The sequence below is a fragment of the Kwoniella bestiolae genome, chromosome 1, assembly GCF_000512585.2.
Source record: "Kwoniella bestiolae CBS 10118 chromosome 1, complete sequence".
Classification (NCBI taxonomy): Eukaryota; Fungi; Basidiomycota; class Tremellomycetes; order Tremellales; family Cryptococcaceae; genus Kwoniella; species Kwoniella bestiolae.
The window spans coordinates 8,113,748-8,130,218 of NC_089241.1; the positions used below are offsets into that span (position 1 = coordinate 8,113,748).

Here is a 16,471-nt window from a genome sequence, read left to right on the forward strand (position 1 = left end):
GGAAATGTTCCTGGTCAGCACCTCCCTGGCTCGAAATTACTTTACATAATCTACCTGGGGGAGAGCTCCTCCTCGGTAATCATATCAATCTAACCTCCTCCTCACCATCATCACCTCTGAGAGCAAGCTTTTATCAGTTGTCCTCACGATTGCGACATGACGATGTCGGGAGGTTCGGTCCAATCCGTGAAGATCCAAAGGTCACGCTTAAGTGATATATAAATGATGCTCTGCAGGATGAGGTCTTCATCTTGTTCCACATCTACAAATCACTTTACTGCCTCGTGATACACGCTCAATTCCAACCTGCAACAGACCTACCAGTCAATCATTCCATCAATCACAATGGCCTCTTCATACCCCACCGCTCACAACACCGAAGTCCAGAACCCCAGGCTCAGACTTCTCAACACTTTGAGGAAGAAGGAGCCTGCTTTGATGACTTTCATCGCTATTCCTTCCGTCAGACATGCCCAGATCGTAGCTTTGACGGGTTTAGATGTGAGTGCTGCTCCGTCTCAGACGAGCGTCTGAAATCTGACAAACTTGGTATAGGGTGTAATTATCGATTGTGAACATGGTCACATCGGTGATGACTCCATGCACAACTCCGTATCAGCTATTTCCGCCCTTGGTGTCAGTCCTATCATCAGAGTACGAGGTCCTCAGCCGGATATCTTGAAGAGAGCTCTTGACACTGGTGCCCAGTGAGTGATTCTCAACCTTCAAACTTGAACTCTGCTTACGTGTCTCATAGCGGTTTGATGGTCCCCATGATCAACACTGCCGAAGAAGCCCAAGCCGTTGTTACCTACTCCAAATTCCCTCCACAGGGTCTTAGAGGTCAAGGTTCCGCTTTCCCCGCTATCGGTCACGGATTAACAACTCCAGAATACATGAAGAGCGCCAACCAGACCATCTTGACCATCTTGCAGATTGAGAGTAAACAAGGTGTAGAGAACGTAGATGCTATCGCCGCTGTGCCAGGTGTCGGTGAGTAATTCAGGACTGCTTTCCCGTTATATGTATTAATGATGTACTGACTATTCTGATTCTGCGTAGACTACCTCTTCATCGGTCCTAATGATCTCGCCCAGTCACTCCTTGGATACACCCCTGCCAAAGGTGACGAGCCGGTGTTCGTAGAGGCTATCGAAAAGATTGTTGCTGCCGCTAGGAAGCACGGTAAATGGGTTGGAAGATTGGTGAACGATGGTCCTCTCGCTGTTGAGGCTTTGAAGAAGTTCGACAGTGTCGCCATCACCGGTGATACCAAGGCTATCTCCAATTGGTACACTGCTCAAATCTCTTGTGTTAGACCTTAGATTGTATGAATAGGATTTCTACCATGTTCTGATATGCATTGCACTGTATAACTATGATGTTCAATACATATCGCCAGAGTTGCGAGAGTTTGAAAGGTCTTCACTGTGGTGATCATTTTCCGTATTTCTGCAAAACAGCACTCGGACCCGACTGGGATATCTTGTGACATCCATGGCCAGCATTTGAACAGCCAGTCCGTCCGCACCTCTATCTTTTCGATTAATGCTTCCATCAAGGCTTCCGGCCTTACGCGTTGAGGAGGTTATACCGACATGAGTATCTTTTCGTCATGCCATGCAGAGACAAACACATTCTGGCACGTAAACTGTCCCATCTCGGTTATCGCGGCCTGTACTGAGTAAGTACCGCCTGTTCTGATTTAAGTACTTAGCAAGCGGACCGTGACTTGACCTTCTGCCGAGCAGAGAGGCTGATGGATGTTACACAGTCACATGATCTTGCTCTTGGACCAGGATAATCCCCCAGAATTACGCAAGATTGGTGGAAAAGGCAAGAATCGGGTGGGAGGAGCACCTCCGAGAGGAGTCAAAAATGGAGGAGACTCACCTGGTGATAAGCAATAGCCGACCGCTGTTAACCGACGAGGTGCACCTCACGTTATCTGCGATTAATTCGCCCGGAGCACCTTTTGTGCCTGAGGAGAGTGAGTTATCTCTGCTCCTCTGATATACTCGCATCGGGCTCACGCATGGTCACTTGGAGCGCTGGCTGCGATGATGGTAGAGGCGAGGATATATAACACGGCTTATCAGATGTCTTTGTCTTCCTCGAAATATCTCGTAACTCATTCCATTTCATCTAGACCAAACTTGCAACAATGGCCCCTGCAGCACCTTTCAACCCCCCTGCCCCAGACGCTCCTGGTAAACCTTACGTCGAGCCATGGAATATCCCACCAATCACGAAACAAACTGAGAACTTCGCTGAACTCACTTCCATCGACTTGTCCCTCCTCGACTCTGAGGATCCTGCTGTTCAGGCGGACCTTGTGCAGCAAGTGAAACGAGCTATCCGAGAAGATGGTTTCTTATTCCTTGAAAACTACGGAGTCACTCTTGAGCAAGTGAGTCAACATGTCTCATTAGATGTCGTGATTATATTTTGACAGAATCTTCGCAGCTTCACAGACAATTTGCTCTCGCTCAATACACCCACACGAAGATGTCTCAGGAAGACAAAGACAGACTTCTGTTCGACCCAGACACTGGTCGATGGGCTGGTTACAAGCACCCATACGGCTTCAAGGTTAGTGTTCAAAGTCATTTCCTTCTTTGTAGCTCTCACTTACAAGTTAACGTCCTTTACAGAAATTCAAGGGTCCCGCCGACGGTATAGAGCAATTCAACTGGTACAAAGAGCAATGGGAGAATCGAAACTTGGTACCTGAATGCCTTCAACCTTTCTTAGATGAGATCGAGGCCTTTGCCAATGTAAGTGTTCTCGAGAAGATGCGAAGTAAATAATGCGCTGACTAGGTCTCGCTCTCAGTACTTGACCTACTCAGTCAACAAGCGACTTCTCATTTTATTCTCCCGAGTCCTTGAACTTCCAGATGACTGGCTTTGGGACAACGTTCAGTCCAAGGGAAGCCCAACCGGTGAAGGTTACTTCCGACACGCTATCTTCCGACCAGTCCAAAAAGAGACTTCAGAAGCTTCCAAGGGTCTTCGAATGCACGGTCATACCGACTTTGGTCTCACCACCCTTCTTTTCTCAGTACCAATCTCATGTCTCCAGATCTGGGGCCACGACGAGAAATGGACCTACGTTCCTTACAAACCCGGAGCTCTCGTCATCAACATCGGTGAAACTCTTGAGATCGTCTCCGGTGGACACTTCAAAGCTACCCGACACAGAGTGTTCAAGCCTCCTGCTGACCAGCTCAACTCGGAGCGACTATCCATCGTCCAGTTCAACAGTAGTATCGGTGATCTCCGAATGACCCCTGCTGCGGCTTCACCCCTCATCCAGAGAGAGGGTTGCGTAGAGGAACAAGGTGTTTACAAAGAGTTCAAGAGACTCATGGATGCCGGCGTACCTGTGAGTTGGCTTAGTTCGATTTCGACATCTGTCTCGAGTACAAAGCTGATTTTGACTATTTACAGGTCCCAACGAACAGTCAATGGCGAGAAATCCAAATTGCCGAGGCTACCGATCCTACTGATACCGTTAGAAATAGTATCGGTCAAGATCAAATCATGCTCGATGGAAAGCTCTTCCAGAAACGAGAGTACTTCGGTGTCAAAGTTTTGTTACCTGTATAAGTTATTAGCGTGTCAGAGAGAGTTGTTATGATTTATTGCGGTTTTATCCGTCTTGTAGTTTACAAGTGCATTTCAGCACTCATATGTCCTCATGCATTGGTCCCCTTGTTCAACTCACTCGTGCGAATTCCGTCGAACGAAATCCTGGACTACACGAATTGAATCAGACAGTCATATCTTGAGGTTTATTCCCATTCAACTGCGCAAAGTAGACTGATCAAAAGAGCCAAATCAATACCTGTCACAAGATGATGATGTTTTAATGCATGGTTTGTCATTTGTGTGTGATTCTATCCGTCCGTTATAGATGATCGTATGCTTAACTCCTCTGATACACTGTTCTAAGACCATGCAATACAATTGAATTCGTTGTCTCAATCTTATAGTCTTCCATCTCCCATCTCCTTCCGTCTATTCGCCAAGTGTAGGACATTTGGCCTTTCTCGATCACAGTTCGAGGTCTGGTTGTGATTAATTACCACTATTGTCTGCGCAACTGAATGGGCTATGTAATAAAGATTTGTCAGCATCCGGATGAAAACGTGGTGATACGCTGAGATGGGCTGCCACGTACCTTCCGAAATCACCGCTGTTCAAGTTATTGTTGATAACGACGACAGCCGCATAAGTACCAGCGACCATCAAGAAACAACCGAGAATGAAGAAGAGCACGTTCATGGCCATCAACAAATTCCATCGTCGGGTACCTCGGTCGGCGGCTCTCCAGTTGTCCCACATCCACATGTAAGCTTCCATTTGGCTATAGAAAGTAATGTGAGCCCTTCAATTCGCACAGATACGATGCGATCATTAATACGCACATGCAGATAAGTGTACCAAGAAGAGCACCAATCAAACTGAGAAGATCGTTGAAGAAGGGGATGGCTTCGGCAATGATGAATCCGACACCACAGGTGAGTCCAACACAAGCGCTGCGGTGGAGTCGCGAGTCAGTCGGCTTCATGAAGAGAGGAGGCAGGTATCAGACTTACTACCAGACGATGTAGTGGACGGGGGTGTTCTTGGACAGGTGTCTGGATTTTCGAAGGACACGAACAAAGACTAGCCCAAATATCAGCATGGGTTTTGCGATGTCGATGACCGGCCACAACTCACCATATTTGGCCGCAGTGTGAGCATACAAAAGACCACCGACGATCAATCCGGGTAAGGCTAGACCGTAACAGACTTTCTTGACGACGACACCGGCACTTCCGAGCGCAGGTGAAGCGATGTACTGACCAACGAAGTGGTAGGTCACACAACCAACGATCTGACGCAAAAAACAATCAGACCGACTTCTTCGCTCCAATTTTGTTGGGCCACTTACAAGGTAGATCATGGTGATCAAGGTTTGAGCAGCAACGACACTCTTAGAGTATTGAGCGGGCTCTCTCATCTCCCCAACGATGTTGAAAAAGTTTGGTGTACCAGCATAGGCGAAAACGACGATAGATACAGCATTGATAGCATCGACAAAGCTGGGCTTGGCGACAACTTGGGTGATGATCTCAAAGTTCCCATCGATAGGAGCCAAACTTGGTCGATCGGTTAATCCAGCAGCGATCATCAAGGTGATGACTGCCGAAAGGATACTGACAAGACCGACCCAACCTAACCAGGAGATTCGACCAAGGGTTTGGATGGAAGCGAAGATTGCTACGATGACGGCGCCGATCACTACCCATACCACAGTACACGCGGCGTGTTCGGTGATGGTGTTGAACGCCACGGAAATGGACAAGAAAGAAGCACCAGCAATGGCCACGACTTCGAGCTGTATGTGTTTGGGGTTATTAAATAGAACGATCCAAATTCGACGACCGGCTTACCCAGAATGCGAAACCGATGATCTCTCGGCCGATAGGGCCAAACATGATATGAGCGGCACTGTAGGAACATTAGTTGAGTTCCGTTGAGGTGCGCAGTGATCATACTCACTCAGCAACAGTGTAAACTTCTGGGTGGTTCAACTTGAAGAATCCGACGACCAGATCAGACCCTGAGAGCAGATCAGCGGCGATCCTGAACTGAAACTCAGACAACCAGTGTGAGCTTACATGTGATGATAATGGCAAGAGCGATGATAACGATCACACCTGGCACGAATCCCAAGGTATCCAGCACGGCCGGCTATATTGTCTATTTAGCAGACTTCAGTTCATTGGTAACAGGCACACTTACAAGACCTAACACACCAAGACCAATTTGGGTCTTGAGTTCCAGTACGGATGCCCGAATCCTGGTATCATCAGCTCCTGTTCCCTTGACCATTCGACTCACCATCCGAGGTTTCGGTAGTTGGGTCCATCTTCGTCTATGGTACCCCACACGGCATCATGGATTTTACCATCCTGAGGGGCGGATGGACCATTCTCGACATCGACCGGGTGGGTGATTTCGGTTTGACCGGGGTGTTCTTGATTCAGTTTGTCTGATTTTCGATCGTTTAGAGCATATGATTGAGTCGTCGAGGATTCTATGTCAGTGGTGTATGATTGCGACATTCTTTTCCAATGATAGTAGTATAATCAATTATTTCCCATGAAAGATATTGCGAAATGTGGGGAAAGAGAGAAGTACAACCGTTCGACGTTCTAGATTTATGAGGAAATGGTGCAGGCTGGAGATAAAATGCTGAGTCAATCTGACCAGTGACGAGTCGGCGAGATCTATCCGGTCAAAAGAGAGCGGTCTAACCAATGATGGAGATGAAGACATGTCGAATCAGAAAAAAATGTTCTAGTAAAATGGGGTCTCCGTGCGGCACTGCCGACGAATGTAGCATTATCACCTAGAAGGCGAAATTTTTACAGATGAGACTGTGACCTTCCATGATGATTCAGCCTAAGAAGCATGCAAAACATGTGGTGTTTCAACAGGCTAAGCGAGGTTCAGCCCAGTGACGTTGTCTTAACGAGATTTCCCCGCGAATGTATTTACTCTTTGGACATTGCACCTGCGCCAGCGGGAGAAATTGCTTGGCAGAAGTCTCGTTTGGATGTGTGCATGTATGGAGCAGGTTCTAAGACCTCTTACATTTGCAAGAGCAGAACGGTACAGAACGGTTCACCATCAGTAGATCAGCGACGATCATTTCAGGTGACAACTGCTCAAAATTCTACGATCACAAAAAATTCAAGTTGCAGGGTGACCCACGTGATCAGCAGCTCACGTGATTTGGCAGGTTGTCATATATTCCTTCTGCGGCACTGCCGCTTCTGGTGACATCGTTCCAAGAGACTCAAACCCTTTTATAACTAGGAGGTCTTGAGGAGACTTGGCATATCTATCCTTCATTTGACCGAGTATACCTGACACATCCCATTGTAGCCTATCAAGTTCCCGAGTGACGATTTCGATTTGATGGCAATGGCCGAATCACAGCGATTTATAGTCCGTCATATGCCATAACGGTCCATCGGGAAAATCATACCCGGACTGGCGTTTTCACCCACCAGGCAGCAGACGGAGAGATTGCGTGACCATTCGCTGCCGATCCACACTTTGACCTTCAAAGCTACCCGCGAGCCGTCCGTAGTGGACGTAAAGCAAGAAAATGGTAAAGAGCACTTCAAAAGCTCCCATCATTTACTCTCAACAAAGTTTCCTGCATGGCTGCACAGGAATCTCTAAGAACGGATAAACTGGAATGAACCTCTCGCTGACGGATAGTCTAAGGCCGGAGGGCAATGGGCGCTATGTGTTCAATGCACGTTGTTTATTGCGCATAGAATATGTCTTCCTCGAAGTTACCTACATGATCATCATCTCAAGATGAGTTTACCATAACAAAACGACAGGTCATTCGAGTCGTAGCTCATTTACTAATCACTCGACAGTCCGCTGCAACGAAGAGACGAGTCGAGTTTTGAGACACAACGTGGTGGGATACGGTCAAATCCGAGAGCTCAACATGTCGTGATAAACAGATAAAACGCAATGTGACGCAATCAAACCATTTATAGCGTACAAGTTATCTACTCGAACAATAGATAAATAGATAGCGGTCAATGCATGAGTTGTTGATGAGATCGCTTGGATAGCTGATTGCTAGATATATATTCCATTTAGCGGCTTACATTCCAGCAGATCTCAAGTTGCCATAGTCACGAACAGACTCAAAATGTCGCCAGCACCGACGCTACCGGAGAGCATTGACCTATCCCATCACCTGGCCAAGCGGGTCAGGACCGTACAGCCCAGTGCTATGAAAGCTTTAGGAGCTCTGGTGGGAAACAAAAAGCTGTTAACGCTGGGAGGAGGTACGTAGAGTATAAAGCATACGCTGTTATATGCTTACACACTTCACTCAACTTTAGGAACACCGCACCGTACGTTGGACGACGAGTCTTGCACGGTCTTGTCTGATATGTCGATGTTTAGCTTCACTTTTCCCCATGTCTCACGCTACATTCACCCTACCTAAGTTGTCCACCCTGAATGGGGATGTCCAAGATTGGCAGCAGGGCGAAGCTGTAACGGAAGAGATCCATTTGAAGAAGACCGGTCCAGGAACGGAAAGCGATGAAGGCGGTATTCTAGATTTGAACGATATCCTCCAATATGGATTGAGTAATGGCTATCCAGAGCTTATTGATCAATTGGAAGAGTTGAATGAGCTTCTTCACGGAAAAACTATTTCAGATTCGAGCATATACATCACATTGGGCAATACAGATGGTAAGTGACAGGCTGAATACTCAGCTTTCAAAGCAATGATGCTGATCCTCGATAAAGGTGTCTCGAAGGTCTTTCAACTTCTCGTCGAGCCCGTAGGTCTTCTCGTTCAACCACCAGATATGACTACTGACTGAATTCGATCGATTCAGGATGTCGACACAGTCTTGACGGAAGAATACTCCTTCGCATCATCGTTGAATTCAGCCAGAGCTAAAGGAGCCAAGCTTTACCCTATCAAAGTGGATGGCGAAGGACTGGTACCGGCAGACCTAGAGAAAGTCTTGAGTACATGGGACGAGAAAGTTCAAGGGAGAAAACCGCATCTCCTGTACACTATTCCATGTGGTCAGGTGAGTTGGAGATGCACTTCAACTGAGCTCAAGCTGATACCTCTAGTAGAACCCGACTGGTACCACCCAACCTCAAGAGAGATACGATGAGATCTATCGAATCTGCCAGGAGCATGATGTGATAATGTATGTGATATCACCTTTGTGACGGTCCAGTGGGAATCGAGCTGATTTGGATGTACAGTATGGAGGATGATCCTTATTATCGTATGCTGCTGTATGCTATCTTATCGTCATCAGTGACTGACACGTTGATATCGTTATAGCCCTCCAATTCGCCGCATATGAGCCTGATGTGCAAAAACGGGAAGCGCAATTGAAAGAGGCTCGCTCCAAGCTTCCTCCCGCTCCTGACAATGCTAAGGACGATGATGCCCATGAAGTAGCCAAAGTATTCAATGATTATGCTGGTGTCAGGTCTTTCTTATCTCGTGATGTAGATGGTAGAGTTATAAGGATTGACACGTTCAGTAAAGTCTTCGGACCAGGGGTGAGACTTGTAAGTACATGCTTGACTTTAGACGATGGAAGTGTATAATGTTAGGCTAATCGCGTTTCACTTCAGGGGTGGGTAACTGCGAATTCCACTTTCATTGAGAGACTGCTTCGAATCGGAGGTGAGTTGACAGCGACCACAAGACGAGATGATGGCCAAGCTAATCCGTACAATGCAGAAACGACCACTCAAGTGCCTAACGGCTTAAGTCAATCTGTCCTCGCCTCTTATCTTTCAGACAAGCACTGGGGTATTGGAGGATTCATCAGGTGGATGTGGGGTAAGCAAGACTACCTGTCCGCCTCGTAGCTTCCTCTTGGCTGACAGTGTTGTTTATTTTGCAGGTGTACGACTTGAATACCAGAACAAGCGAGACTACTTCCTCGACAGACTCAACGAATATGTCCCTAAAGATCTAGTCACGACAGTCCCATGTGGAGCAGGGATGTTCCAATGGCTTCGTGTCGACCTCACTTCGCATCCAAGATATCGAAAGACCATAATTGGGAACCCTTCGGATGCAGCTGTCAACTTGGCATTAGATACAGTAGGCCAAGAAAAAGAAGTCGCCCCTGGACTGGAACCCAAACATACCACTGAGCCAAATCAGTACACTTCGAACACAGGGGAGTTGATAGATGAGCTATGGAACCATTTGATCGAACATGGTAAAGTCGTGTTACTACCGGCGAAAGTGTTCATAGTGGGGAAGGACGGAGTGGATCAGTCGGAAGACCTGAACTTCTTTAGAGCAACGGTGGGCACCTCTGTTCGACACATATCCTCTCAGCTAAGAAGCTAATGAGTGAATTTGCAGTTCGCTGGAGATTTGGAGAACATCGATGCTGCTCTGAAAGCGTTCGGCGATTCTATCAAAGTAAGTCATTATGGTCGGCGACCTGCCGTTGGGCTGACAATGACCCTTGTCGTGTAGGATTGGTTTGCAAGAGGCTAGGTGACACAGTTTGTCATAAACCTTCAATGAACCGACCCTCAGACAGGTGTAGCGAATGAGCTGAAGCTGAGAAGAAAGAATATGATACCCCTACTTGCGTATTGCTTAGAGTAAATGGTCGATGTAACAAGTTGCATACACAACTTATTTAGCAACCGGGCCTATAGATGTTGAGATTTGCGACCGTCTGCGTCTTCAATTGCTGAAGGGCACGTCCATTGGCCGATAGGTTTCTGAGACGATAGTGTACTGACCTCGGCACTGAATCTTCCATACATACATTCCCACTTATGTGAAGGAATCTGAGTAATGATCGGCGAATGCAGGACTGAGCATTTCGACACAAAGAGATCTGTAAACCGTGTCTTGGGAAGTCAGGACACGGATCAGAGAAACCTTTGAAGCGAGGACGAGTGCTTCCTTGACTAGTCGGAAAGTGAGTTATGAGTATTCGTTCTGAGAAATAACTGCAAATAGTTGCAGAAGAGACCACACCTTCTAGAAGCCCCCTAAGAATGTATATTGTATCATTTCGCCTATTTGTTACATCGCTCAATACTTCGCACTTCGCCATCGTAATTAATTCAGAATGCATCGCTCGACCCATTACAATCTCCCGACTGCTGTATAAAAATAGACATGACGAAGCTAAATCTACTGTTATCTATCCGTCACCTCAAAAGAACTACCGTATATCTACTGCGCCATGGGCTCCCGCACTACATCCCGTTGGACCCCCATTTCATCTGATATATCTAAAGCTTCTTTTCGATAGCCTCCACTGGCCCGCTAAGAAGAACCCTTCCGGCAGGATCATGAGTTTTGTCCCATTCTTCCAGATCTTCATTCTTGACTTTTACCAATTTGTGTGAGACAGCACCTCGGTCAAGCTCCAATACGGTTTGACGAATTTGATAGCCCCCAAGTTTAGGTAGCACATAGATCCAGGCGATGTAGTAGATACCGCAAATGGCAAGACTGTGTCTTGGAGCATTAGTAATCGCCTTTTTGGTGTCTGAGATGTGATGCGATAAACTCACATTCCTAGACCAGTAAGCGTCGCAGTGGCATAGAAGAAGCTGAATGCTCCGCCGTAGATACCAGCTCGGGGTGGTACCCATGGCATGACGAGTAGGAACAGCTTCGAGAGAAGGTATAGCCCAACAGCCCAATCCCAGGCCTTGAACTCTGATTTGCCTAGACCCAAAGCTTTCCGTTGTTTTCGGATGAGGAACACGCCAAAGGTCATGAGGAAGACGAACACGGAATCAGGGTAATTTTGCAATGCCACGACTGAGTACGACAAAGGTCGGTCAGTGGTCTATATGATAAGCAAGCGAAAGGGAGAGAATACGTACTGAAGTTGAAAGCGTCACCTGAAGGAGGACCCAGGATCATTATACTTGTCATAGCCCATTTGAATACCACCGGACCAAGAGGTGTTCCGAAAGGTTTGGTCGAAACCCAAAACTTAGGCCAGGGTAGGACACCCTGTCGTCCCACTTCTCTGACCATCCTTGCTGAGCCAATCAGACTTGAAAGGATGTTTCCGAAAGCACTGAGAACAGGTAAGATGGTAAGGCCCTTAGCCGCTCTGGCTCCAAAGACTTTTTGGAAGAACAAACTGGCGATGATCTGCTTGGAGCTCTTGATTTCAAGTTTGGGAACTGTTTGCTCGATCATCAGCATTCATCCCTTCAGGAATGGAGGGGAGAGGGGTAATACGTACTAGCAGCGAAATAGGCAATGTTGACCAGAGTGTACAGAGTAGCTACGATGACTAGTGCTAGTGGCGCAGTTCGCTTGATAGTCTTGATTGGGTTCTTCACCTCGTTGACGAGGTTGAAAGCATTATTGAAACCGCCATATGAGAATGTGATGTTCACTAACGCATTGGCGAGCTCATATGCACCAGTATCGCTCGTACCTTCGAAAGCATTCTTAAAGTTTGCGGTGGGTTCAGGTATTTTGGTACGTCCACTGAGGATCACGAAACCCGTGATTGTCATGCTGCCGTCCATGACCTTCAATCAGTATTGCCGACCCCCTCGAATCAAGGACGGAAGGCTTACAAGACTAGTGTAGTGAGTTTGATAACTCCCAAAACGTTTCCAAGGATAAGTGACCCTTTGGTACTGAGAATGATCACTATGATTGCATGTCAGCCTTGAGCTAGGAAACAACTCTGTCGAGAGAAACACAACTCACCCAAGCACGCCAACGTCCAGCAGGCAAGAGCTGTCCCTTTGATTTGCATATCCGTTGGGGTGTAGTCGGTCACTCGGTAAATGTATTGCGCCATGACTGATAGCGTTACCGAGTCAGCACACAAAGCATACTCAGGACTCATCATGTATTTGAGGTGACTTACCGATAGCATTACTACTGGAGAAGGAGAGGACGACCGATTGCATAGCGAAGGTAACAGGAAGGAAGTATTTTGGTCTTGTGTATGCTTGTTCGAGATAGACTGCTTCACCACCTGATCGTGATGGGAAATATGAAGCAAGTTCGAAGTATACAGCTTGACCACAAGCAGTCAACAGCAAACCGATGGGCCAGTAGAAGAGCGCCAGACCGACCGAGCCGCAATTCCTCAACATGGAAGATGCTGAAGGAACATATACATGTATTATATCAGCCTAAAGCCGTTCGCTTGACGAATACAAGGGCCACTCACGGGTCGAAAAAATACCAGTACCAATCATCATGTTGATAGTGAGGAACATAACCGTGAAGTAAGATACCTCATACCCCAAAGGTGACTTGGATTCTACCGGAGCGCCCGAGGCTTCCTGGTATGTGGCAACTGCGCCATTGCCTCCATACTCCGCAACATACTCCAGACTACCATGATGCAGGTGCTCGACGTAGTCTGCGCCTGCACTGACAGAGGCGGGAGTCTGAGGGAAGCTGTCCTTGTAGTCGGAGTCAGGTGAAGAAGACATGACTGAAAGGGCTTTTGATACTGGGGACTGGGGGAATCATGGTGAAGGATCGATTCGAGGCTTTTTAAGTAGTTCAAAAAATCAATTTTTCTAAACGCTTAGCGCATGAAGCGGAGGTTTTAGTCGTGTAGATCTCATCACGACATTAGCCAAGATCAAGCGAAAAACTCGGATAATGTTCGAATGGCGACATTGCAAGGCATATCTTATCTATATGGCGATATCCACATGTCCATAGATCAAATTTTAGTGTCAAGACTATTGATGATGTCGTGATGATGGCGTATGATGGAGGCATTTCCGGAAGTGTTGCCAACTTCACCTGGATCTCTTGGTGCCTATCAATTGGTGCCGAAATGGTATTCGGTTCTTTTGTACTGTTCAACAGACGAATTATTCGTAACAGAGGGATATAGAGTACAGCCAAGGCGCCAAGATGAATCGCATCATCAGCGCTCAATTTCGTTAGGGCCAGCGCGGTCGGTAGAGTTGGGATTACTGGCAATGTCTGAAGCATGAAGTGATCGGTGATTACAAAGATGTGAGCAGTCTGGGGGCTATCAGTGCCTGTCAGTCGAAGTTTGAGGTTCTTCTTTGTTGCGATAGGATTCCTGTGTCTGAGCTGAGGAGATATTCTATGAGATCAAGCAGCAATAGGTTCCGTCAGAATCGTAACTGAAGGAAAACGCGCAATTCTTGCGTGATTAAGGCAAGTTGGATGAAAGTTCACTTATCCGCTGGTCGCCCCATGGGCAAAGCCGTAGCTTAGCAAGCAACGTGTGACCCTTGAATGAAATGGAGACACGCGGATTATTGTATCAGAGATAGGAGTTTTCGAAGCGAGATTGTCACGTCAAATCTTATCTAAAATGCGTGATCATTCGTCATTATTCGTCAGAAGTGTCACTCGTTTTGGAAAAAGAAGAACATGCCCGTGAGCAAAGTGTACAATTTCGACGGGAGGAAAGAAGCTTTTACCGGTACGTTGGGATGCTCAAGTGATGACTTGATCTATCATTGGAAGTTGGAATATGCGTGGTGGATCCCTTCGAGATCGCTATCAAAGGTTGTAAGAAGAAGTTGCTGTATCTTAAGTGCAGGTGACCTGACGCAGACGGAATCAATTTCGCGGATTTCGCACGAATATTATTCACTGGTGTGACATGCTGACTACGAGTAATGCTAATGAATGAAGTTAAGTTCGACTACAATCTTTTGCTAATGGAGATTACGAATCCAATCGCCTATGTGAGTGAACAGATCTCATCTCGGCTATCCGGCTGGGCTAGGCTGTGCTGTGCTGTGGGTACTCGTAATCACGACATTGCACTGTGCTCATATCATGATCCTTTCTGGCACTGCTTGTATCCCACCTCGTCTTTCTCATGCCAGTACGATCATACCTCAGGCTTATTATACATTGTCAAACATGCTCTTCATGACACCAGCTGAACAACTCGTATCTCCAGACGACAGCGTAGATTAACATCCAGCATGAACGGACTTCCCACCCCCATCCCAGCAAGCAAAGCGTACTACGACCTCGGCACTCTCACTCGCGCCATCACCACCAATTCCCCAGACGCCCAAGAATGGTTTGATCGTGGACTCAGGTGGGCGTATGGCTTCAACCATGCCGCCGCAGCGTACTGCTTCGAACAAGCTCTCGCGCACGACATCAACTGCCCAGCAGCTCATTGGGGCTTAGCGTATTCTCTCGGCCCAAACTATAACAAACCGTGGGAAGTGTTCGATGAAGCGGATATACAGAGGACGGTGGAGAAGTGTCATTCGGCAATTGAAGAAGGAGTCAGGCTCAATGTAGGAACAGAGGTAGAAAGAGCACTGCTAGAGGCTATCAGTACAAGATTTCCGATCGACAGGGATAGTAGGACGCACAATGAGTGGAATGTCGATTACGCCAATACCATGGTCGACCTCTACAACCGCTTTCCAAATGACATCGATATCGCCGCTCTCACCGCTGATGCGTTGATGAACCTCACTCCATGGGCATTATGGGATATCTCCACCGGCACACCCGCAAGCAATTCGCGTACACTCGAAGTTCAAGCTATCCTCAACACAGCTCTCACCACTGCAAAAGGGTACAATCATATCGGTATTCTGCATCTATATACCCATTACATCGAAATGTCTCCTACCCCGGAATTAGGACTGGTACCTGGTGATAGACTTCGAAAATTATCGCCTGAAGGAGGCCATCTCACCCACATGCCCTCTCACATCGATGTGTTAGTGGGAGATTATCGTCGAGCCATCGCGTCAAATTGGGATGCGGTAGTAGCGGATGAGAAGTATAGGAAGGAGTCTGGAGATCTAGGGCTGTACACTTTCTATCGGGTCCACGATTATCATACGATCGTCTACGCAGCTATGCACTGCGGTCAATACTCTGAAGCTATACGGGCCGTAAATGGGATGGAGGACTCTCTGAAGTATGAAGTGCTCAAGGTGGAATCGCCCCCTATGGCAGATTGGCTGGAATACTTCTTGACTGTTAGACCCCACATTCTAGTGAGATTTGGCAAATGGGAAGAGATTCTGGCAATGAAGTTTCCCGATGATAAAGCGGTGTACTGCAGTCTTATCGCAACGATACATTATGCTAGGACAGTCGCGTACGCTGCCACGGGACGAATCCAAGAAGCGGAGGAAGAACAGAAATTGTATCGACAGGCGATCCAGAAGGTCCCAAGCTCTAGGATGATCTACCCCAACACAGCTCACAATGTCTTAGCTGTCGGAGATCCAATGTTAGATGGCGAGATTGAATATCGAAAAGGGAATTACGAGAATGCTTTCAGGTATCTCCGCGAAGCTGTGAAAAGGTACGATAATTTGGTCTATGCGGAACCTTGGGGATGGATGCAACCTGTTCGTCATGCTTTGGCCGCCCTTCTCCTAGAGCAGAACAGGGTAGAGGAAGCCGCGATCGTGTACGAAGAAGATCTTGGAATTAGCGGTGTGTTGCCTAGGGCATGTCAACATCCTAACAACGTTTGGGCATTATATGGATATCACCAATGCTTGATTCGATTGGGAAGGAAGCAAGAAGCTGCAATTTGGGAGAAGCAGCTAGCTGTCGCATTGGCGATAGCCGATGTCCCTATCAAGACATCGTGTTTATGTGCACGTGAGAACGAGACCGTGAGTCATCATTACAACCGTATGACAAGTGTACAAGCTGACAAATACATAGGCTAATGACTCGGCTAAGCTATGTTGTGATGGAAATTGAAGGGATCTGAAATGAACGCAAATGAAAGCCAATACGGTCCGAATATTGAGAACCCGACAATAAGCCAACGACCTTACCTAATTCGCCGTGATAAGTAACGAAACATGTCGCATGCAACGATCTTTATGTCGATCCTTACTACATCATGCAAGCACACAATCACGGT

General features: G+C 47.2%; 6 protein-coding genes across 6 annotated transcripts; 4 read left to right on the plus strand and 2 right to left on the minus strand.

Moving 5' to 3' along the window:
• Window positions 1–345: 345 nt before the first annotated feature.
• On the plus strand, window positions 346–1,325 carry I302_103033 (uncharacterized protein; the record flags this gene model as incomplete). Its single annotated transcript, XM_019188402.1, has 4 exons — window positions 346–501; window positions 556–707; window positions 758–993; window positions 1,063–1,325. 4 exons carry the CDS (start codon window positions 346–348, stop codon window positions 1,323–1,325), a joined length of 807 nt encoding a protein of 268 aa, XP_019051280.1.
• An 839-nt stretch (window positions 1,326–2,164) lies between these two features.
• I302_103034 (uncharacterized protein) lies at window positions 2,165–3,611 on the plus strand (the record flags this gene model as incomplete). Its single annotated transcript, XM_019188403.1, has 5 exons — window positions 2,165–2,410; window positions 2,467–2,592; window positions 2,655–2,777; window positions 2,836–3,387; window positions 3,453–3,611. 5 exons carry the CDS (start codon window positions 2,165–2,167, stop codon window positions 3,609–3,611), a joined length of 1,206 nt encoding a protein of 401 aa, XP_019051281.1.
• Window positions 3,612–4,082: 471 nt separating this feature from the next.
• I302_103035 (uncharacterized protein) lies at window positions 4,083–6,118 on the minus strand (the record flags this gene model as incomplete). Its single annotated transcript, XM_065869604.1, has 11 exons — window positions 4,083–4,116; window positions 4,186–4,371; window positions 4,433–4,543; window positions 4,604–4,673; window positions 4,728–4,884; window positions 4,942–5,388; window positions 5,444–5,501; window positions 5,553–5,613; window positions 5,672–5,744; window positions 5,796–5,853; window positions 5,943–6,118. 11 exons carry the CDS (start codon window positions 6,116–6,118, stop codon window positions 4,083–4,085), a joined length of 1,431 nt encoding a protein of 476 aa, XP_065725676.1.
• Window positions 6,119–7,737: 1,619 nt separating this feature from the next.
• Window positions 7,738–10,095, plus strand: I302_103036 (uncharacterized protein; the record flags this gene model as incomplete). Its single annotated transcript, XM_065869605.1, has 13 exons — window positions 7,738–7,876; window positions 7,934–7,945; window positions 7,998–8,294; window positions 8,352–8,386; window positions 8,444–8,644; window positions 8,694–8,770; window positions 8,829–8,851; window positions 8,911–9,143; window positions 9,210–9,261; window positions 9,319–9,420; window positions 9,485–9,897; window positions 9,958–10,017; window positions 10,075–10,095. 13 exons carry the CDS (start codon window positions 7,738–7,740, stop codon window positions 10,093–10,095), a joined length of 1,665 nt encoding a protein of 554 aa, XP_065725677.1.
• A 755-nt stretch (window positions 10,096–10,850) lies between these two features.
• On the minus strand, window positions 10,851–13,043 carry I302_103037 (uncharacterized protein; the record flags this gene model as incomplete). The annotated part of the gene is made up of 8 exons (XM_019188406.1): window positions 10,851–11,073; window positions 11,136–11,388; window positions 11,454–11,762; window positions 11,825–12,105; window positions 12,168–12,243; window positions 12,304–12,399; window positions 12,467–12,706; window positions 12,776–13,043. 8 exons carry the CDS (start codon window positions 13,041–13,043, stop codon window positions 10,851–10,853), a joined length of 1,746 nt encoding a protein of 581 aa, XP_019051284.1.
• Window positions 13,044–14,537: 1,494 nt separating this feature from the next.
• On the plus strand, window positions 14,538–16,305 carry I302_103038 (uncharacterized protein; the record flags this gene model as incomplete). The annotated part of the gene is made up of 2 exons (XM_019188407.1): window positions 14,538–16,214; window positions 16,267–16,305. The coding sequence occupies 2 exons, from the start codon at window positions 14,538–14,540 to the stop codon at window positions 16,303–16,305; spliced, it is 1,716 nt and encodes a 571-aa protein (XP_019051285.1).
• Window positions 16,306–16,471: the final 166 nt, after the last annotated feature.